The 23,691-nt window shown below is 27.2% G+C and overlaps 1 protein-coding gene and 1 long non-coding RNA gene across 7 annotated transcripts in view; one reads left to right on the forward strand and one right to left on the reverse strand.

The window, feature by feature from the left end:
* Nucleotides 1-22,292, forward strand: part of LOC114126598 (chromodomain-helicase-DNA-binding protein 7) — a 33,538-nt gene extending 11,246 nt beyond the window's left edge. For 3 of the 6 annotated variants that reach the window (XM_050207413.1, XM_050207416.1, XM_050207414.1), the window contains 38 exons: nt 7-1,121; nt 1,191-1,340; nt 1,546-1,884; nt 1,966-2,056; nt 2,360-2,563; nt 2,711-3,208; nt 3,269-3,496; nt 3,717-3,844; nt 3,912-4,100; nt 4,266-4,497; nt 4,573-4,815; nt 4,869-5,025; nt 5,106-5,313; nt 5,373-5,568; nt 5,654-5,867; nt 5,932-6,173; nt 6,244-6,391; nt 6,703-6,841; nt 6,910-6,997; nt 7,642-7,750; nt 9,589-9,751; nt 9,810-9,899; nt 10,205-10,375; nt 10,483-10,753; nt 11,058-11,135; nt 12,966-13,085; nt 15,288-15,430; nt 15,521-15,663; nt 15,751-15,958; nt 16,042-17,161; nt 17,254-17,548; nt 17,626-17,734; nt 17,800-17,979; nt 18,119-18,323; nt 18,386-18,712; nt 18,780-18,926; nt 19,000-19,173; nt 19,283-22,292. In XM_050207413.1, coding sequence (XP_050063370.1) covers nt 7-1,121; nt 1,191-1,340; nt 1,546-1,884; nt 1,966-2,056; nt 2,360-2,563; nt 2,711-3,208; nt 3,269-3,496; nt 3,717-3,844; nt 3,912-4,100; nt 4,266-4,497; nt 4,573-4,815; nt 4,869-5,025; nt 5,106-5,313; nt 5,373-5,568; nt 5,654-5,867; nt 5,932-6,173; nt 6,244-6,391; nt 6,703-6,841; nt 6,910-6,997; nt 7,642-7,750; nt 9,589-9,751; nt 9,810-9,899; nt 10,205-10,375; nt 10,483-10,753; nt 11,058-11,135; nt 12,966-13,085; nt 15,288-15,430; nt 15,521-15,663; nt 15,751-15,958; nt 16,042-17,161; nt 17,254-17,548; nt 17,626-17,734; nt 17,800-17,979; nt 18,119-18,323; nt 18,386-18,712; nt 18,780-18,926; nt 19,000-19,173; nt 19,283-20,980 — 10,560 coding nt within the window. In that variant the 3' untranslated portion in view covers nt 20,981-22,292. The remainder of the gene's footprint in view (nt 1-6; nt 1,122-1,190; nt 1,341-1,545; nt 1,885-1,965; nt 2,057-2,359; nt 2,564-2,710; nt 3,209-3,268; nt 3,497-3,716; nt 3,845-3,911; nt 4,101-4,265; nt 4,498-4,572; nt 4,816-4,868; nt 5,026-5,105; nt 5,314-5,372; nt 5,569-5,653; nt 5,868-5,931; nt 6,174-6,243; nt 6,392-6,702; nt 6,842-6,909; nt 6,998-7,641; nt 7,751-9,588; nt 9,752-9,809; nt 9,900-10,204; nt 10,376-10,482; nt 10,754-11,057; nt 11,136-12,965; nt 13,086-15,287; nt 15,431-15,520; nt 15,664-15,750; nt 15,959-16,041; nt 17,162-17,253; nt 17,549-17,625; nt 17,735-17,799; nt 17,980-18,118; nt 18,324-18,385; nt 18,713-18,779; nt 18,927-18,999; nt 19,174-19,282) is intronic. The other 3 variants (XM_050207417.1, XM_050207415.1, XM_050207418.1) reach the window with 3 other exon arrangements.
* Nucleotides 22,201-23,454, reverse strand: LOC126552695 (uncharacterized). Its single transcript, XR_007606114.1, has 2 exons — nt 22,689-23,454; nt 22,201-22,292 (listed from the first exon to the last, which is right to left on the reverse strand). It is a non-coding gene; the product is annotated as an uncharacterized LOC126552695 (long non-coding RNA).
* Nucleotides 23,455-23,691: the final 237 nt, after the last annotated feature.

Below are 23,691 nucleotides of genomic sequence, written 5' to 3' on the forward strand. Positions count from 1 at the left end.
ATGTAGGTATCAGGTCGTGGAAGAGGAAGAGGACGAGGAAGGGGTAGAGGTAGTACTTCGGGTGAGGGCCGAGGGACACCTAGACCTAGAAAAAGCAGGAAAAAAGCTCAAGAGCCTGAGCAAATTCCATTTTCTCCTCCCTTGTTACAACCAGAAATGCCAACACATCCTATGGTTCCACAAGATATGATGCCAATGCACATGAACATGAGTCCTGGCATGGCTCAACCTCATCATATGATGGCGCCTGGAATGCCACATATGGGAATGCCACCTAACCCAATGCATCATGAGCATATACCACAATCGTCAATGTATAATAATTCTGAACCGGCATACCATCATCATATGCAATCCTTAGGATGTCCACCACAACATGTGCCTCAACAACCTCCACCTCAACAGTTACAACAGCTGCCGGTGCAGCAACCTATAATACCCTGTACTTCTGAGTCACAAATAGTATCTAATTCTGTTCCTTATTCTGAGTCTATTATGCCTCCAGTACACTTGGAACAACCTATACAAATGTCTCCTGAACAACAGCAACCACAACAGCAAAATTCACAACCACAACAGCAAAATTCACAACCACAACAACCCCAGCAAGAGGAATTACCACAACAACAAATACAACAACCACCAATAATGCCTCAGTCTCCAGTTGAATCAGAATCACTATCTCGTGCTGAATCTCCTTTAATGGAACAAATAAACCAATCTCCACCACCTGAATCTGAAGTATTGTCACCACAAGTTCCAACAGAAGTTAAAAAAGATTCTGATCCTGATATTCAATCACCAATTGGAAGTCCTATAGAAGAAAAATCAGTGGTAGATAATGATAATACTTCAATTGTTTCACATCGGTCTAGATCACTATCACCAGCCGAATTAAATGAACCACAATCTCTTGAAAGAGATTGTTGGTCAGGTAGTGAACACGATCCTCCTCCACCAACATTAACTGCAGAAGTTTCACCTACAACTTCTCCAAAAGCTGAAAATGAAGAAGAAGTAGTTGAATCTAGTATTTTTAATTTCACCGAAGATGAAGAACCTCCTCCACCACTTCATTCATTATCTGATGGATCTCCTAGAAAATTAAAAGGACTTCCAAAGTATTTAATTTATTTTATAATAATATAGTATTAACTTGATTTATTAATATATTTATGCTAAAAATTTAGAACGAAGAAATCACAATCTCCAAAAACAAAAAAGCCTAAAGCAACCAAAGTTCCTAAATCTAAAGCAAAAGACCGTAAGAAAAAAGAAGTTATTCTAGATGCTGAAGCAGTTGAAACAACTTCTCTTCCTCCACCTTCAAAACCTAAAAGGTAAGTTTTCATGATTGATATTTTGTGAGATTTTATGATTAATAAATAGTAATCATATCTCATTTTGTAATTTGTTCAATTTCTTTTTTTTTTTTTAAGTTTTTGAGTGCTTATTATAAAATTGGTATTTTGAACAGAATAAAATTAAATTGACTCATTAAATTTATGTATTATTAAAAAGTAATTTGGTATATATTCTGTTTAGACAATCAAAGAAAAAGAAAAACTCATTACCTGAAAATAAAGTATCTGAAGATGTGGATCATAGTAAAAATACAGTTGAAGTAAAGCAAGAGGGATCAAATGATGAAAGTACAACTGATAAATTGGAAACAAAGGTTGATGAAGGAGTTGAAAAAGAGTTGGATGATACTGAACTTGATACAAATCTTGTAAAAAATGATAAAGAAGTTACAGCTGATGAATCATTAGCTGATATAGAATCATTGCCTGAAAGTCAACCAGAGCAGACTACAAAATCTTCAAAATCATCTAAACGTAGTACTGATCGAAAATCAAAAAGTCGTAGCAGTCGTGCTTCCAAGTATGTTAAAAATAAAATTGTATAGCTTTTACTTCCCATCACAATTTTAAGTGTAATTTATATTTTAATTTATTTTTAAAGACGTAAGAAACCTAAACCACTGGTAACAAATGAATCTGAAAATGATGAACCTAATGTTACACCGCCACCATCTCCTGAAGGTGATGATAATGTGAGTATCTGATAATTGTATTTTTAATATAAATTCAATATTGTACAATATTTTTAAGCGCTTTTAATAATTCATTGGCGGTTGGTTAGAATGTATGATAAATGCATTATTAGATTTTTAATTTTTTTAATGATTAATAAATATTCATACATCTTACAATAAAAATTGATTGTGGAAGTTCAAATATTTAATAAAAAAAATAATCTATAATTTATTTTTACAATAAACAAAAATTATTTTATCTATTTATATGCTTAAAATTGGTCTTACAATTATATTATAACCATATTATATAATTAATAGAAACGAAGATCTGGTAGACATACGCAAAGAAAGAAGTATGTTGATGACATAATGTTAGCTATGTCTGATGAAGATTCACGAAAATCTTCTTCTCCTCAACGTTCTAAGTCTGCAGTTTCTGGTAATGGGAATGAAAATAAACAAACAAATCAAGATAAAAATGCTAATGGAAGTAATTCCATTAAACCTAATATGGTATACATAGTAAGTAACTAAAGTTTGATAACATTTAGGTATATAAAAAATATGATATTGGTATTTATATAGCATAATGTGCATATCTAATTCATACTGACTGATTTATTTATTTTATTTTTTAAGCAGTTGATTTTAAAAATTAATATTTTTCAGAATGTAACTGATGAGGATTCAATGGTTGTTCAACATATACTAGCTGTTCGAAAAGGTACAAGAGAAGCCACTAATTTAAATAAAGACGATAAAAGTTCACCTAGTGATAGTGAAAGTGAAATTAAAAAAGAAATTGAAGAAAATCCAAATGAGATAAAACCAGATGAAAAACTTGATGAAAAATCTGAAAAGATTGTTGAAGACCAACCTGAAGAAATATCTATTGTCAATTCTGATGAAAAATCTGATACTTCTGTAAAAGCTGAAAAAGACGAATCTGAGAAAAATGATGAAACTGAAAAAAAATTAGATGAAAATGAAGATAGTTCCAAGAAAACTATTGAAGTAGATGAATATTATGTAAAATATAGAAATTTTTCATACCTTCATTGTGAATGGAAAACAGAAGAAGAATTATTGAAAGGCGATAAAAGAATCGCTGCTAAACTTAAGCGATTCAAACAAAAAATGGCGAATAATACTAATATTTTTGAAAATGTAGGTCACAATTAAAATAATGCATAAAATTATCATTAATAATAATATAATTAATTTTAGCTCGAAGAAGAACCTTTCAACCCAGATTATATTGAAGTTGATCGTGTTCTTGATGTATCGGAACAATTAGAAGAACCGAATGCTGAAAAACCAACTAAATACTATTTGGTGAAGTGGCGATCTCTTCAATATGAAGACAGTACATGGGAATTAGAACAAGATGTTGATCCAGCAAAAATTGAAGTTTTTGAAAGAATACGACATACACCACCGAAAGATCAATGGAAGGTAAATAGAGAAATAGTATAATTATAATATAATTAAATTATTAATTATGATGACCGTAGCCATGCTAATATGAATGTTTATATAACCTTATAAATATTTAACATATTGATAATATATTACGTCTGAATGTTTCTTTGTACAGAACTTAATACAGTTTTTTTTATAAATTACATTTATCTATTTAAATACTTATTGATAATAAACATTTATTCTGTTTTAGCCTAAGAAAAAACCATCTCCTACTGATTGGGTGAAATTAGATAAATCTCCTATTTATAAAAGCAACAATACTCTTAGAGAATACCAATTAGAAGGCCTTAATTGGTTACTTTTTTCTTGGTATAATGGGTAAGTTATAAAATTAATTAATTATTTATAATACAGTATCTTAATTATCATTAAATAATCATTTTAGGCGCAATTGTATTTTGGCTGACGAAATGGGTCTTGGTAAAACAATACAGTCTTTAACATTTATTCATGCTGTTCATGAATATGGGGTGCGAGGTCCATTTTTAGTTATAGCACCATTGTCAACCATTCCTAATTGGCAAAGAGAGTTTGAAGCATGGACTGATTTAAATGTTATCGTTTATCATGGATCGTAAGTATTTTTAAAATTATTTTTTATGCTTGTAAACTTTATAATTTTAATACATTTTTACTAATTTTATTATTAGGTTGAAATTAATAAAATTTAAAGTATTCAATTATAAAATAAATTAAACTAAAATATTGTTTATTATTTATTTAACAATTTTATTTGTAGATCTCATAGTAGAAATATGGTACAACAATATGAAATGTATTATCGAAATGATAAAGGAGTGATAATTAAAGAAATATCAAAGTTTGATGTTCTTATTACAACTTTTGAGACTATTATATCGGATTGTATGGAACTTAGAGACATCAGTTGGCGATTATGTGTAATTGATGAAGCGCATCGTCTTAAAAATAGAAACTGTAAATTGTTAGAAGGATTACGTGCATTAAATCTTGTAAGTTTTGTTTTTGCCAATTATTTATTTTAGGCAAGAAAGCTTTCTAACTACTTGGATATATTTTAATTTTAGGAACACAGGGTTTTGTTATCTGGAACACCTCTTCAAAACAATGTTAATGAGCTATTTTCTTTGCTTAATTTCCTTGAACCAACACAGTTTTCAAGTTGTGAAGACTTCTTACAAGAATTTGGTGCTTTGAAATCTGAAACTGAAGTGCAAAAACTTCAGTTATTGTTAAAGCCTATGATGTTAAGAAGATTAAAAGAAGATGTTGAAAAGTCAATTGCTCCTAAAGAAGAAACTGTTGTTGAGGTAAGCTTTAAATTTTATTTTAAGCAACTTGATATTAAATAATTTATTTCTAGGTGGAATTGACTAATATTCAGAAAAAGTATTATAGAGGAATTTTGGAGAAAAATTTCTCATTTTTATCAAAAGGAACCACTTCTGCTAATGTACCAAACCTTATGAATACAATGATGGAATTAAGGAAATGTTGTATTCATCCTTATCTGTTGAATGGTATGTTTATTTGTAATGTTATTTATTTTCAATTGTGTTATCTGTTATATATTTTTAAATTTTGAACTTTTATTTTGTAGGTGCCGAAGATCAAATTCAATATGATTATCGTAATTTAAATGGTGACGATCCTGATGTTTATTATAAAGCTTTAATTCATTCATCTGGTAAAATGGTATTAATTGATAAATTGTTACCAAAACTTAAAGACAACGGTCATAGAGTTTTGATTTTTAGCCAAATGGTACGGTGCTTAGATATTATTGAAGATTATTTAGTATACAGAAAGTAAGTTTCTTAGTATTATTTTAAACTGAAATATTTTTAATAATATATTTTATTTTTAGATATCCTTTTGAAAGACTAGATGGTAGGATTCGAGGAAATTTACGTCAAGCTGCTATTGATAGATTCTGCAAACCTGATTCTGATAGATTTGTATTTTTATTGTGTACTAAAGCTGGAGGACTGGGTATTAATTTGACTGCTGCTGACACTGTTATTATTTATGATAGTGATTGGAATCCTCAAAATGATCTCCAGGTAAAATATTGTTAAATCTAACTAATAATTCTACTACAACTAGGAATATAAATTTTTTTTAACTATAAATATGTTAAACTTTTAGGCTCAAGCACGTTGTCATAGAATTGGTCAACAAAAAATGGTTAAAGTGTACAGACTCTTATGTCGGAATACTTATGAAAGAGAAATGTTTAATAAAGCATCCTTGAAACTTGGATTGGATAAAGCAATTCTTCAGAGTATGAACACAGCACAAGGAAAAGATTTAAACAACAAACAACTTACTAAAAAGGAAATTGAAGACTTATTAAAGAAAGGTTTGGAATAATGTTTGTCATTAAATAATTTATGTTTTAATCATAAAATATAAATATTTTATAGGGGCATATGGTGCCGTTATGGAGGAAGATAATGCAGGAGATAAATTTTGTGAAGAAGATATAGATCAAATTCTTAAACGTAGAACCCAAGTTATTACCTTAGAAAGTGAAAAAGGATCGACTTTTTCAAAAGCAAGTTTTGCGTCTAGCGGTATTCGACAAGATATTGATATTGATGATCCTGACTTTTGGAAAAAATGGGCTAGAAAAGCTGACATTGACACATCTGAAGGAGGAGATCAAGTATATTATTATGCTAATATTTTTGATTCAAATTTATTTTATAATTAAATTGTTATTGTTTTATTCACAGAATGATTTAGTTATATCAGAGCCACGCCGACGTACACAAATTAAACGTTATGGCCATGACGAAGCTGTGATGGACATGTCTGAACTAGAATCATCAGGTTCTGCTGATAGTGATGTGGACAACAGCTTAGGAGTTGGGCGTGGAAGAGGTTAATTTTTTATTTTTATAAATAATTAATTAATTTTTAAATAATTGAGTAACTTAATTTTTTCATGTTGGGAGGGGGGATCATCATTTCATAACTCCCCTTCATACATTAAAACATATTAAAATTGAAATACCCTAAATTTAATGGTATATAGTTAAATTAGATTTATCATAAATTTGGTATACAATTGTTAAGAGAAATTTTTAAATTTTAGCCTCTAAACAATTTATTGATTTAAATGCTAAGTATTTTTATATAATCTTAAAAAAAAAAAACAATTTTATGTTTATTGTTTATTATTTGTATATTAGGACGTCGTACTAGAAAAAGCAAAAAATTACGCACTAAATTTATTCCTGATGACTATGTACCAAAAGATGGAGAAGTTGCCTATGGTTGTTGGACTAGAAGTGAATGTTTTAAAGTTGAAAGAGGAATTCTGACTTTTGGGTTGGTTTATTTTTTTAATGAATATGTTTCTTTGTTTTATTTTTATTAATTTTTTTTATATGTTATAGTTGGAGTCGTTGGCCAGAAATCATTCAACATAACGACTTTCGTGAAGGATGGAAAGAAAGTGATGTAGAGGATCTTGCTCGGATTGTTGTTAGTAATTTATGAATTTATAATGTATTATAAGTATATTTTTTTGAAAGAATTTAAAATCATTTGTTTGAAACATGTTCAATATAGACTATTATAAGATTTTCAAATTTTAGGCGCAGTAGTATTTGTGTAGTAAATTATTGTAAATGTTTACTGAGATGTAGTTTTAGTGAGGACACTTGATCTTGTGTGTACATGCACGTGTCAGCAATTTGATATTTTGTGCATAAATTAATAATCATCTATTATTTAAGTGCTAAATTGATCAGTTTTCATTCTATGATATTGTTCAATTCAATGATATGAATTCAATGATGAAAATGGATTTTTAACTTATTATGTTAATATGATTACTTTGTTTACTCTTAATGTCATTGACTCCTATGACAATTTTTTTTATATTTTTTAAGTTAAATTTAATAACTTGTATGTCCTAATTATTTGAAAATTGTTAGTAAGATTTAAGAAATGAAACAAAAGATATAAATTTCTTTAAAAATTCATATTATTATTAACTATTCACGTAATAAGTTTGATCAGTACGTTGAAATGAAAATAGTCTTTTTAGCATAAAAATCTATTATAAATCCCTTAAACGATTCATGATCAAATATATTTAATAATATTGCATTTTTTCTATATAGATTTTGTATTGTTTACGTTTCTATCGAGGAGATGAAAAAATACGTTCCTTTATTTGGGATCTCATTACACCTGACAATATTTCAACTGACGATTCTCCTTCTCATGGTGGTAAGCTTTATATCAATATTTAATTTATCTAATTATCTAAATCTTAACATAGTGGTTTATGCTTAAATCAACATAGTAACAAATTTCCCACTTCATTTGCTCCAATTATTCTACAACCATGGTTTTTTTAAATTTATTTATTTATACCTATAATAGAAGATATTTTAATATAATATATTCACATTCATTATTTCTTTTTTTCTATATGAGTATAGTATTGAACAAAAATTATCCTACTGTAGCTGATAATTTCAAAGAACATAATTGTTCAATGAGTAATTATTATGAATTGTTATTAAAAAATGCTGTTAGGAGTCAATTATTTATAGAAACTAATTTACATTAGTATTATATTTTTATATTACTGCAACCAATACAATAGTTACATTTTATAGTATTCAGTTAGGTTAGGTTTAAATCTTTTGTATTTATCAACTCTATGAACTGATTATTTACTACTAATTAAACATGGTGTTTTTGAAATTATAATAGAATATTACAAAAAAACTTTATTTTTTAAAACCACACTGTTGCAGAATAAATGAAATATCTAGAAAAACTGCTTTTTCATAATTAGTAAACAATAGTTGTTATCTTGAACTTTTGAGAAAAGTCACCAAATAATAATGATATTATTTTTATATTAACACCATTGATACATTTTAATTACTTTTTTTAATTTTAATTATTATAATCAAAGTACTAAAATTTAATGCCAATGATTGAAAAACATTTTTTAAGATGGATGTATTTCCATAAATATAAATTCGCGATTTCTGAAAGAAAAAGAAATTATTTCTATGTCTATGAGTGTTTTATGATTCATAATCAGTAATAACTAATAAGATATTTAAATCCTAATTCCTGAACCTAGTGAATAAATTAAACTTGAAATAACACATTTTTATGACAGTATTATTGGTACCTAAATAATTATTACAGTTTTGCAACTATGTGTATTAATATGTATATTTATCATATATATAGTTAAATCTAACCTAACTATGTACATAATTTATGTACCAACTTCAATTTTATGTGACTTAATCCTAATTTTAAATGTTAAAAGTATAAGTTATCCTCTAATATTATGTTATATTTTAGATTTTTACAACTCCCCTCTTACTGTACATGGTGGTGTTACTTAATTTCTTCTCCTTTTTTTATTGATAATACATAATATTTTACTTGTTTTATACAATCATGTAATAGAAGTCTCCATACATTATATCCAATATCATTATTATTTAATTGTTATAATTTAAGTTTCATAATTCTGCAGTTTTAATTAATTTACCAGTTTGATAATAAAATGTAATTGTAGTGAATAATTAAAAAGAATACTAGGCTTGACAAACAAACATAATTGTTTTGAATTTTATTTGTTGTAATTAATTCAGATTTAGCAGAAAATTAGAATTAGAAGAAAAAGATTACATAGATAATTTTAACGTATCTGAAATAGATTTTTTTACTGCAAACATACTTCAATGATAGATTTAACTATTTAATAGAAATTATAATGCTACTTATCAAATCAAATTAATGTTCAGTGTTTTGAATTCACATTGGTTTCACAAAAAGCTTTAAATGCTTTTTGGTCAATAAAAGTTGTTATGGAAAAGATGTGTATATTTATGATTTATTAATAAACCAACAATAATGAAAACACCTCCATACAATTTTACATACATATTTACATATATACATATTTTACCATTATTTGAATTAGATATTATTCCTAAAACAAATAAATTTGGATTATACAGTTAATACAAATACTTTTTCTTTTACAAATAATATGAATCTTATTATAATATTATAAATTTACTTTAAAGGTCAAAATTCTCGTGGATCTAAAAAATATCGAAAACCTAAACAAAAGGATTTTAACTCTACTCAATTAATTGATGAAGAACATTGGAGTAGAAACAACAAATATGATGGAGATTTATTTTTAGAAAGCAATTATCGTAAACATTTAAGTCGACATGCTAACAAGTTGGTTATTGTTTATGTATTTTCAATTCTAATTTATTAATTTTATTTTGTATTACAGGGTTTTATTACGAATACGTATGTTGTATTACATTAAAAGTGATATTGTTGGTGAATTTGCTCAACAAGTTGCTGAAGGTGTTCATGTCAGGTCAGTTAATTATACTTAGAATTAATTAGAAAAATAAGAAAATTAAATAAATTTTTAACATTTTGATTAAATATGTTCTAAACAAGAGTAAGTGTAAGTCTCATTTAGAGTAATTTGCATTTAATTCAATTTATTTAATAAATAATAATATTCTAATGATATTTTGGATAATGTAAAAACTATATTATTCAAACCAGAGTTGAGAAGAACATTAAAAATAATAGAGCATTATTAATTATTTATTTTTAAATATATTTTAATAGTTTATAACTTAGTATACATGTTTTTATTCCTTTCCTTTTTAGTGCATTACCCATTAATACGCCAATTTGTGACTTAACTCCTGCTCCTTGGTGGGACCGAGACGCAGATCGTTCACTTTTAGTAGGCACATATAAACATGGTTTTGAGTCATACAACCAAATGAGAAGTGATCCAGCTTTAAGTTTTCTAGCCAAATGCGGTCCACCTACACTGTATGTATTTATATATTCTGTTGTGTAGTTTAATATATTTGAATGACCAATAAGTATAATATTCCTTTGTTTGATGTATGTTAAAATACTTTTAATTTATTTATTAGTGAAGAAAAAGAAACAGCAATAACAAAATTCAATGATGTTGAAGAAGGTGCTGAACTACCATTAAACTCTGAAGAAGTATCATCAGAGCCACCAACTCCTTTAGCAACTGAAGATAATGCTTTAAGTATAGCACCACCAACTCCAACATCTACAACAGATGAATACATATGGCCTTCAATTGGTGATCTTAACAATAGGGTGAGACGATTAATAAGTACCTGCCAGAGAAACTTTAAAAAAGAAGAACAAAAGCTGGTGCAAAAAGCCAAGGTTAGTAATTTAAAGTACCTAATAGTATTTAGATGACATAGTCAAGATTTACCAATTAAAAAATATTCTATCTAGGGAACTATTCTATCCTATTTTAAATTTACAAAATTGTCTTAAGTGTTAATCAAGCATTTATGCCTTAAATATTTAGCTAATAACCCTAGATATGCTGGCTAAGAAAGTTTTCAATTATTTTATATTTATATTAAGTAAATATTCAAAATTGATAGGTTAGAATAGGAATACTATTTTTATTACTACTGTGAATTCTGGAACTCCAAAATTGGTATTTGTTTCTATGCAGGATGTGACCATGTATAAATATGATCTCGGATCGCCGAGATCTTTGATGGATTCCATCAGTTCATCACAGGCATTGCCGGTAAATCTTTTTGTGTGTGTCTTGTGAATATTCTATATTATTATTTTTTTTGTTTTCGTTTTTATTTGATTTTCATTTGAACCTTTCATTCAGCATGACACATAGATTAAAATATTTTTAAATATTTGTTTTGTGTTTCATTATGATTTATTGATCAGTCACCAATTAATAAATTTAATTTATAAAACTATTATTTTTGTAAGTATAATTACTACCTACATTTTAAATAGGAAGGACAATTTGAATATAAGTTAAAAAAATTAAATCATAGTTTGGTTCAGTATTTTTTGGGTGTATTTAATATTACATTTTAGAAACCTCATGGTAGTTGGTGGTTTTGGTGCAGGTTATTTTTTCATGAAGTAAGAAGATGGAAAATTAATCTTTGAATTTATCATAATATATCTTCAACAATTTAAATTTGTTGGTCAACTGTCATGCACATTTGTGGTACACCTATTAAAAGTATATATTGTTCAGAATACAATACAAAAATTGAAAAATAACTGTTCAGGACACACCTAAAAATATATTTTATTTTACTAGTATGTGGTCACGCTATATTTAATAATTTGTTATTTTTCATTTAATTGTATTAATTATTCCCTTATTCCAAGGAACCAAAATTAACTTTGAATTAATTTACTTAAAATAACTCGTAATTTTAAATCTGAAAATGTGTATGATTTGGGTTATATAAAGGCATAAATGTCTGTATAAATATTATGTTTTCTTTGCGTTGGTTTCATGTGTGTGAATGATGTGGTAGTATTATTGATATGGCCTTGTGTGTCGTTGAATTACATTTTTATTTTTGTATATATATACACGCGTGCACACACACATAATATATTTTGACTATTTTATGTATAAATAAAGTTAATTTGAAATTCCATGTCAATAATTATAAATTTATCAACAATTTTTATTTTGAAAATTTCAGTATTTTTAAAATTTAAATAAATAACAAATTTAAATTTAAATATTAATTATTAAGTAGTTCATAAAAAAAAATAAAGTTTGAGAAATATAGACATACGTTCTTATGTTATTCCTTGGAATATCTCATAAATTAAATTTTTTCCTCCTCATTGTTATAAAATTAAATAATAGTTATTAGTTATTACTTATTACTGGGTACTAACTTGATAAATTTTTGTGTTTTCTGTACCTTATGAATACTGCATTTTTTAAAATTTAAATTTATATTATTTTTATTAACCACAAAAGTTGTGTGTGTTATTGGTAGTTGACTTGACTGATGAAATTTCTTTTTTTATGGTAAAAAAACAATACACATTCATAAAAGCTAAAAAATTTACATAGAACTTTATATTATTATTTATATCACAATATTGATCTATTGCTAAGTACAAATTACTTGAATGTTTCTACATATTTTGTTTCCATGTATACACTATGTCATGTAGCTCGTGTTAAATATACTTATAAAAATTCATTAAAATAATTGATACAACTTAGACATTTTTTTTAATTTCTATAATGAGATTAATTACTGCCTTCCTACTTGATGGATTTATTTTTTATTTTTTTATTTACATAGACAATTAATGTATTTAGAAAGCTTTTACACGTGTAGTTGGGCGGCTAACACCTTTTTAAAGTTATTTTATAATTTAATATTTATTGAACAATTATTTAACTAGATATATCTAGTTGTTTGATAGATTTCTGTAGATGATTTGATTTCTTAAGCTAAAATATAATGTTATGGTTTTATGTGAAATATCCGTTAAGTATAATATTATAGTATAGTAGATCTGTTGACGTAGATTATGTCTAGTTGCATGGATGTTTGTGTGTTCGTAGCTAGGAGAATCAACGTGCGCAGCGACGTCAGGTACAGCCCAATTATCAGGAGACGTTGCCAGCCTCCTTGGTACGGGACAGCCCGGATGGGACTGGCAACAACTGGCCATGTATCTTTGGGTTCGTATCTGAGTTCATCAAAATTACTTGCTGGTCAACAAATAAAATGGATTTGCACTAATACTAATAGTTATGGAATGGATTTGCTTTTTAATAATTAATGTTAAAAAGTGGTAAATTTTATCATGGGACTTACTTTTAAAAATAATTTACCTATTAACATTATTTACATGATAAAAATGAAAACTAATTTCAAAATAGAATTATTTCTTACAATTTTGTTGGTGAATAAATTGTAATAATTTACCCATAACATAAGAATATCAAAAAAAAAAATTATTTTTCTAGCCAGCTGAAGAATAATCTTATTAATTTCCTATTCAAATTTTTCAATAATATCTAATAACAATTCCAAACCAATTGTATGTATAATATTATGTTGGTATATCCATTATTATTGTATAATATAAATTATAACCCAATTTGTCTTTTACGTTTAACAAATATGTAAAATAGTAAATTTATGTTAAGCAGTACACGTTTAAATTGCTAACTTAATATTAAAGTGAATTAACCAATTATTTAATTCAAAAATAGTATTGTCAGTTCTGACGAAAATTGTTTTCTGATGTACTTTTATTTAAAGGTGATTTATGAGGGTAAAAAATATTTAGAGCAGAACAGGCTGTTTTCTTACCTTTCAATTAGATTGTGTGTTACTCTGATATAAATACTAACAAAATTTGAGCAGCTGATCTTAACTTTGCTATATCCATTTTTAAGACAAATACAACAAATTTGATATGCTCTTATGTATAAAAAATAAACATTTCATTTCACAATATTAGCAGTTTATACAATAATATTGCTAAAAATAGATAATAGAAGTCCTTTGTTCTACGAATAGTGTGAAAAAAGAAATAAGAGGAATTTACTTTAGGCTAGATAGGCTTTTATTGGAAAATAATTGAGTTAAAAATATATATTCTGTTGTAATTAGTATTAATGTAATATAATCCATTAATTTGAAATTCTCTATCAAAATTAAAAATACACTCAAAATTTTATATTTTTAATATTCCTCGTGTCAATGTATATTTAATAATGCAATTTTGTTAATATCATATTTTATGATAAAAATGTTGATTCGTCTATTATTAAATGATAATACTTCTTCAGCATGCTTAATGCTTGAGAAATAATTTCATTTTCTATATTATTTTAATCTATAGTAATGAATTACTATTCATTTATATTTTATGGAATACATACATATTATAATTTTGATTAGTGATATTATATTTTCCATAATAAGTATAATATTATTACTACATATTTAATAATTGTAAGTGGTTATCATTTATTAGTTGATTGTGTGTTGATATACATTACAACTTTAATTATTTTATAATTACTATCTTAAATAATACCAAGGCTATTATTTTTAATTTAGTTTTAATTTTTATTATTATTATGATTATACAAGTTCTCAATTTATATTTATTTAATTACAAATTGTATGTTCTAATAACACAAAAAAATTGATCTTTAAATACTAAAGTTATTCATACATATATCATATAATTGTTTTTAGTTAGTATCTCATACTATTGCATATAAATAAATATGCATTTAAAATATTGAATTCAATTTCTTATTAGTTATCATTGCAAGACTCATAGTGTTTAAGTTAAATGTGTAATGTTATATTTATTGTATTCATTTACTAATGTATTAATATTAAAAAAGAAATGAAGTGAGTACTGATAGTAATTGTTTGGGACAACTCTGCATGTGGAAAAAAATCTTGTATAATTATAGATACAAACATTCTATGTTTAATTTAATTTAAATTGTTCATGACCCATAAGTTAATAGATTAGAAATTTCTTGTATATTGATGATCAAAAAATCTTAAGTGTACTTCATACAGTATTTTTTTTATGTTCTTACATACTTATAATATATTAAATATAAGCTTGATTTTAACGCTTGATGCTTATGTGTGTATTATCTTAGTTTGCTTTTCTTGACTGTATAAATTAATATGAGCACTTAATCAATAGAGCATGGATATTGTTTGTTATAGTTTTTTAATATCAATTTATTAATAATCATTTAAATGAATGAATATTAAACATACTTGAATTTATTCACTAAATATAATATTTAACTTACATTTTTTGGTATTTCTATTGTAAAACATTTATTTGAACATTAACTAATTTTATGATTTTTTTATTATTATTTTGTTTTACATAGAAGGTGGAAAGACGAGAAAAATATGAACAATTTGTAAGAGAACGTGAACGTCAAAGACTTGAAATTAGTCAGAAAAAGTGGACACGTAAAGAAGAACAAGAATTTTATAGAGCTGTAACTGCTTATGGTGTAGATTATGACAGGTAATATAGTAATATTTAATACTGATTTATAAATTTATAAAAAATATTTAATTTTTTTGATTTATTACATTAATAATTTATGTATTTTAGGGTTTCAAAGACTTATAATTGGACTAAATTTAAGAGTGTTGCTAGATTAGAAAAGAAATATGATGATACTTTAACAGAATATTTCCGCTCGTTTTATGCAATGTGTAAACGTTTATGTGGTCAAACATTAACCGAAGAAGAAGGTAATATTAATCATAATATTAATGTTAAATGTTTTTGTTTTGTTTCTTAAATATTATTTGCTTATTATCATAATAAATGATTTTTAGAACTATGTGATTTCCCTATGGAAATGATAAATGAAGAACGAGCTCGGCGAGCACTTGATCGTATTAATTTAATTGTGAAAATAAGAGAAGAAACACTGAATCATCCACGTCTAGACGAACGTTTAAAAGGTTGTCAAATATCTGCTGATGTACCTGATTGGTGGCAACCGGGAAAACATGATAAAGACTTACTTATCGGAGTTTCTAAGTAATTATTTCACATAAGACATAATAGAATTTCAAAGAACGCGTTTTTTTTAATTTATATTAATTATATTGTTATTATTATAGGCATGGTTTAGGAAGAACAGATTTTTATATTCTTAATGACCCTGAATTATCATTCCGAGAAATTGTTCAAAAAAGTCTGTTATCAGCTGTATCTGGATCATTTACCACAGAAATGCTCGAAGCAGCTAAATTGGAAACAACAAAAACAGAAGCAGCTAAATTAGATACAACCAAAATGGATGCAGCTAAATTAGATGCAACCAAAGTGGAAGCAGCAAAATTGGATGCTGCCAAAACAGAAACTACTAAAACAGATGCTAAATTAGATGTTGATAAAACAGATGCTAAAATAGACGTTGTTAAAACAGAATCTGTTAAAATAGAATCAACAATTGAAATTATTAACTCTGAAGTACCAAAATCTGAAACTTCCAAGACTGAAAAAATAGATTCGGAAATAAAAATAGAATCAGTTGAACTACAAGAAACTGAAGAAGAAGAAAAAGTTGAAACCAATGAATCAACTTCTGATAAAATTGAGTCAACTAAAACTGAAGTTATTACTACTGATACAAATGGAGATGTTGAGAATAACTCCAATGAAAAAGAAGAAATACCCTCAAATGAGGAACCTAAGGAACAGATGGATGTGGATAATGAAGAAAATAAAATACCAGACATTTCTGATAATAATTGTGAAGTAGAAAAGGTATCTGATATTCCAGCTGAGCAAATTAATGATAAATCTTCTGATGAAATAGCTGATCAACAAAATGAAATTGAAAAGTCAGAAAATACCATGAGTGTAGAGAATAAAGAGACTGAGGTAAAAGAAAAAGATGAATCACCAAAAAATGAAGAAGAAAATATTGTTAAAATTGACGATGTTGAATCTAAAATTGAAACTAATAAAATTGTGACCGATGAGGCTCTTTCAGACACAAATAGTAAATCTGATACTAAAATTACCGAACCCACTCTAAAATCTAAAGAATGTGCATCATCTGTCGAGAGTGTAGATAGATTAAAAGCTATGTTTCCAGAACTGGAAGTTGTACACAAGGATGTAGCTAGTCCGACCATTGATAAATTACCAGCGCATAAGCCTCTACAACAGATTGATCAAACCATTGCTCACCTCTTAGCTACAAGCTATCAAAACCCTATTAAATGGCCTAAAGTAAGTTCATAAAGGACGCAAAATATTTATTTAATTTAAATTTTTTCAAATGAATTTTTGTGTTTAATTTATTCGTTTTTATTAATTAATAGGAACATGCCCTAGTAGTCCGCTTACAGCATATAGTTGAATGTGTTGAAACAGGCGAATGGCCTGTGAGCAAGAAATTTTCTGCTTATGCTCAAAATCCAACTATCTGTGGAATGGGACTAGAAGAAACTGATATAACTGTTTCAAAAAGAGATGTTGGAGTATCTCACGATCATTTAAGTTTATCCGATATCCATAATGAACATTCAAGTTTAAAAGCCAATAACATTATGGCTCATTCAAATCCTAATTTGAAACGTAAACGTCACATTGCTATTGATGTAGAGACTGAACGAGGTACTTTAATTTTTTAACTTTCATAAATTATACTTGTATAGTGTATAGTGTACTTATACATATTTAAATTGTTACAGCTAAATTGCATGCATTGTTAAATACTAATTCTATCCCAGCTCATCCAATCAAACATTCTCCAGCTCCTATGTGGGAACAAACAGATGAATCACTCTCTGAGGATTCAAGGTTAGATTTTAATTTTTATATATTATTAGTAATTATATTATAATATGTTTATTATTTATTTATAGACGTTCGACTCCAGTCACTCCACAACTTATTCAGCCTCCACCTGCTCACCAACAGTCTCATAATACACCTTCACGATTAATGAATATGGGATATGATCTTAAAGTGTTAAACAATCCAAAACCTCCTACTACTGTTGCTGCTACAACACAATCTACTGGGCCTATGGATTTATCTTCTGGGTATGTAATTAATATCAAATGACACTTACATTATAATAAACTGTTATTAAAATAATATTCTTATTGTAACTAAGATCATTTTATAATAACAAAAAAAACAATAATGATTTTTAATATTTTCTTTTTCTTTTTGAATTAGTGGTGGTACGCAAGCCGGATGCATGGATTTGAGTTCAGGTCCTAGAACTCCATCTGTGTCCATTAATGAGGCTCAAGATTTTTCAATGCCATTTAAAAATAAACCAGTTCAAAATATAACTCAAACACCTACACCACCAAAAAGCAAATTAGATGACATGTTAAACAAACTAATGCAAAAAAAAAATTGTGTACGCACACCACGCGTAAGTTAATAATTATTAATAACTAATTATTTTTAATTACATTATTTTATTTTCATCTTTAGGCTGCTGATGAACCTGTAGTTGGAAAAGAAATGAAACGCCGTAAACTAGATGAAATTGTTTTTGGTCTCTCTGCTGCCAAAGAACAGCAATCAGGACCTTCGTCGGAACAGAAAAAGCATTTAGCATCAACTTCAACTTCCCATAATTATCCAACACCTTCAAATAAATCACAACAAAATATGACACAACAAATAGGAGCAGCTCACAGACAATCTAGTAAATTAGATCCACTTGCAGCATATTTATCTTCACAAGTCCATGAACAACAAACCAGTTTACTTAAACAACATACAACTTTACAACAGCAGCTTGCTCAACAGCAACAGGTAATACTAATTAATACATTTTCTAAATTTTAGTACTTACAAATTATTTTTCATTTATCACTGCCAGGTGTTAAAAATGTCACAAGCATCAAGTGTATCGTCTGTATCTCAAACACAACGTAAAATGTATGAAGCAATGATGGATAGTATGGCAAAGAGTACTGCAGAATACTCAGGAAAACTAAATGCTTCATCGTTTTCTCAAGAATCCAAAGTATTATTATTATATTCCTTAATGTATTAATTATTAAATAAATAATTGTATGTTAAAATAATCCTTTGTTTAGGTTAATAAATGGTTAGCTGAACAAAATGCGTTGATGACTGACCAACAAATGTCTGCAGACTTCTTATCAGTTCCAAGAAGAAGACGGCCAAGGGTAGATCCAACATTATTGGATTGGAAAAAATTAACTGGGGAAGAAAATGTATCTGTTATAAATAGAACAACAGGGAAGAAGGTATAGTTTATAATATCAATGCATTTATTATTTTTTCTATTAAATTTATTCTTTTTTTTTTTTTTTTAATATTAGTATTAATAAATTACATTTATTATTATTTTTATAGTTAACTGGTACAAAAGCTCCCCAGTTAAAAAGAATTGGACAATGGTTACTTGAAAATCCAGCCTATGATGTAGATCCTAAATGGGCAGACTTAGTTAAGGAGCGTGGTAACCTTACTCATGATTTACAAAAACGTTTACCTCAAACAGAACGCAAAAAAGGCCCTGGTCGACCACCAATGCAAACTGGTGAAAATCCATCAAGTCAATCTTTATCATCTAATCAACCTTCAACATCAATGGCGCCAAATCTTTCTTTCCCATCATTAGCATCAGCAGGCCTTGGTGGATTAAATCCATCTACTTTGTTATCAAGTTTGTCTATGGGAAATTTTGATCCTAAAAACAATCCTTTGCTTATGCCGTTTAGTGGATTGCCTAATATTGGTGCTTTAGGAGGTATGGGAGGATTGAGTAATATGAATTTAACTAATTCTTTATTTGCCAATCTCGCTGGTCTAGGCCTCCCTGGCCTGGCTGGTATGGATCCATCAAGTATGAATGACAATTCTCATTCAACACAAAGTCCACAGTCCAACTCTAAGTCTTCTAAATCCAGGAAATCTGATTCCAATACTAAAAATATTCCATCTTCATCAGCTAATGTACCTTCAAGTATGCCGGGTTCATTGCCGTTTTTCTTCCCAAATCCTAGTTTGTTATATACACCTTTGGGTTTGGGTGGATTAAATCCATTTTCATTGCAACCAGGAGCTATATCGTCTGCATACGATAGTCTCTCACTGTTGAACGGTAGTTTAAATGTTTCATCGCCTAATACATCTCAAAACTCACTATCTCGTCATAAAACATCAAGTAGTCGAGGTCAAAATTCTAATGTTAGCACTGTTACATCATCTAGCCAACGACAACCAAGAACCAGTACACATCATCTACCATCACCGACTCAAAGTTCCACAGATCTTCTTGAGAATTTAACACGTGCTGGACGCAATTTACCACCCCCAGATTTATCAAAGAATCGTAATTCAAGAGATGTTGACAATTTACGTTCTCTTATGTCAAGTATGCCACCGTTTAATGTACTAGCAGCGGGAGCTTTGGCAAGTGGTAGTGACTCAAAGAAAACTAGAGAACAAGAGATGAGAGAAGCCCTTGAGAATTTAAGTAAAGCATCACCTGAACTATTTGCTCGATCGTTGCCTGATGACAAAAAATTTAGTTTCCCATCAATGGAAATGATTGAAAAAACTTTAAAGAGACCAGCGGAGCAAAATACATCAAATGAAAGACCAAACAAGCGCGCTAAAGACATGATATCACCAATTACAATACCCGTACCTCCTACTATTACAAAACTTCCATCTACTAATAGAGAAAATCTTTCAGAATCTGGTATTGATTTATCTGGTACAATTAAAGCTAAATCTCCTGAAAAACAGAGAGAAAAACTAAAAAAAATGGATATTCCTCAACCCACCAACGTAGACGTGGAATGTGATTCACAATTATTGGATAAATGTGACGCAGAAAGCATAGATATGACAAAACAAAAATCTGATATAGTCGATGAAAATGACGAAAAAAATGGTGGCAAAAACCGTAAAAGATGTCGAACGAAGAAAACTTCTGTTGATGAGAATGTAGAGCGTAAGAACTTACGAAGTAATGCTGGAAGAGCTGCTGCAGCTGCAGCTGCAAGAACGAAGTCGCACTCACCATCGCCATCTCCAGAATAATTAAGTGTATTGTATATTCTCTGCTACAACTTGATGAGGTATAAAACCATTCCTAGTATTTAATGCTCAGATAAGCATTTCTGATTGTTTTATTACAATTTTTTTTTTCTTAAAAGTATTATTATTTTTTTTTAAATAGTATTTTTAAGATTATTTTTTCTTATTTGGTTTGACGTTTAAGTTTTTTAAAAATATATTTGTTTAGTTTTCAATTACTTCAAACCCTAAAGCTCAAATTCGATACTTGATATTAATTATTTTTGTTCAATTGAATTTGTTATCAAAAATATGATAAGTGCCGCTTTACTATTATAGATCATTTTGAGGTCTCCGTGATGTAAATATATTTTATTGCTCTCTAAAATATAAAAAGAATAAGTAAACAAATCTATTTTTAAAAATATCGATTCCCTGATTTTTTATTGATTTTTTTTTTTTTAATTTTGTTTAGTGATTTTTTTATACAACTGTGATAGTGTATTTTCATTTCTGAGAACTTACACTTAGTAGGTGTATTTGTGCATTTGTAAAGAAAACTTATATTTTTACTACATGTACAAATTATGTTTTCTTCCTGGCAAATAATAATTCATATAAATACGTATTTTTTTCTGACAGTTATTAATTTTATTATTTAACCAGTATTTTGTTGCTAGGTATTTTTTACCCTTTTCTCAAGCAGCTAATGTGTCGCTTACGCACACAAAATTTATAAATGTTTATATAATTATACTGGTAATTATTTGTTAATAACATTTTTAGTCATGTGACCATATTTCCTCAGTCACCATTGTTTATGTATAACCCCAAGCATGTTCGATGTATTTTATGTGTAACCTATTTTTGTATATATGTTATATAATTCTATATAAATATGTGTATACATAAACAAATAATATTATAGGTAAAAAAAAAAAACTTATCTAGTTTTTAGTACTATTGTTTTTTTTTTTTTATTATTATTATTAAAATTAAAATATCAATTTTTTGATGTACATTAACCATATTCTGGATCGATGATCCTATTTAGGATGAGTTTGATGAGTATTACCTACATGACCTGAACAAAATCAGTTTATATAAAATACAAATTAGGTGAACGAATATGTACTTCAGTAATATTACTTTGTAGGTTTAATTACAGGTTCTTAAGGTTCTTATCTACATTATAATGTAATGTTATGTGTATTTAAATATATGTGTATTTATTAGGATGCATATTTACACTATATTTATGTACATAATATACTTTGAATTATATATGTTGTATGATTATGTAATAAAAGGTAACGTGGAAAATAAAAAAAAAAAACTTATCTAGTTTTTAGTACTATTGTTTTTTTTTTTTTTATTATTATTATTAAAATTAAAATATCAATTTTTTGATGTACATTAACCATATTCTGGATCGATGATCCTATTTAGGATGAGTTTGATGAGTATTACCTACATGACCTGAACAAAATCAGTTTATATAAAATACAAATTAGGTGAACGAATATGTACTTCAGTAATATTACTTTGTAGGTTTAATTACAGGTTCTTAAGGTTCTTATCTACATTATAATGTAATGTTATGTGTATTTAAATATATGTGTATTTATTAGGATGCATATTTACACTATATTTATGTACATAATATACTTTGAATTATATATGTTGTATGATTATGTAATAAAAGGTAACGTGGAAAATAAAAAAAAAAAACATCACAAATGTTCTACAACATTATTAAATCGACCGCAGAGGTACTTATATTTATAATATTTTATTATATATAAATAATGGGGTTCTTTTATTTCGTTTGACAGTGTTTTCATTATGTGGTGGCCTTTAAAAAAATATATATATACAAATGTACCATATTCTAACTTACTCAAACCTAAAGTATTTTATCATTTTTAATTAAATGGTAAGGTCAAGATGGTTTTTATATGCTAGGCATTGTTTATGTTTAACTTTCTTGAAAAATGTTACAATCATTGTGGATAGATGACTAGTCTTTTATTAATAATAGTTAGTTTTCTTCAAAACCCAACAATTATTAATAATCATGTCTAGTTGTCTATCCGAAGATTTTAACGTTGATATAATACTAATACAAATTATTATTAATTTCAATTAGTTTATTTTTATTAAATACACATATCTGCTCTCAATTATAACAACTTAAAATGTGAGTTACAGAACGAAAATGTAATGGTTTAATAATAAGTAAATCGATCTTTTTCTTTTTTTTTTTTTTAAGTTAGTTATACTACTGATGGAAATTATTAGGAAATTGTGTAACTGTATTCATATTTCCACGTCATTTTTTATTTATTTATTTATTTATTTATTTATTTATATATTTATATAGACTTTTAAAAAACGCCAACCTTTGATAAAATTAAAAATAATTTGTTCCTACTAGGAACTTATAATTGTCATTATCATTTAGAAACACATGTCGATGATAACCTTTTACTGATTAAATTGTACTGGATATTAATAATTTGCCCATTTGAAGGCTGATATAAGTACCTATAATATATTGTGCACTGTTTACAGTCGATGTTTCTGTAACATTTTTTTTTACTTGTACAAAATAAAAATTGTTTTTCTATTTTATTTCTATTTATTTAAATGTGTTTAGATATTATAATTGACTTCAATTTTATTTTCTGTGATACAAACTTATATAATATGAGTAAGTTCTATATACATGAAAA

This window comes from Aphis gossypii, chromosome X (assembly GCF_020184175.1).
Source record: "Aphis gossypii isolate Hap1 chromosome X, ASM2018417v2, whole genome shotgun sequence".
NCBI classification, from domain to species: domain Eukaryota; kingdom Metazoa; phylum Arthropoda; class Insecta; order Hemiptera; family Aphididae; genus Aphis; species Aphis gossypii.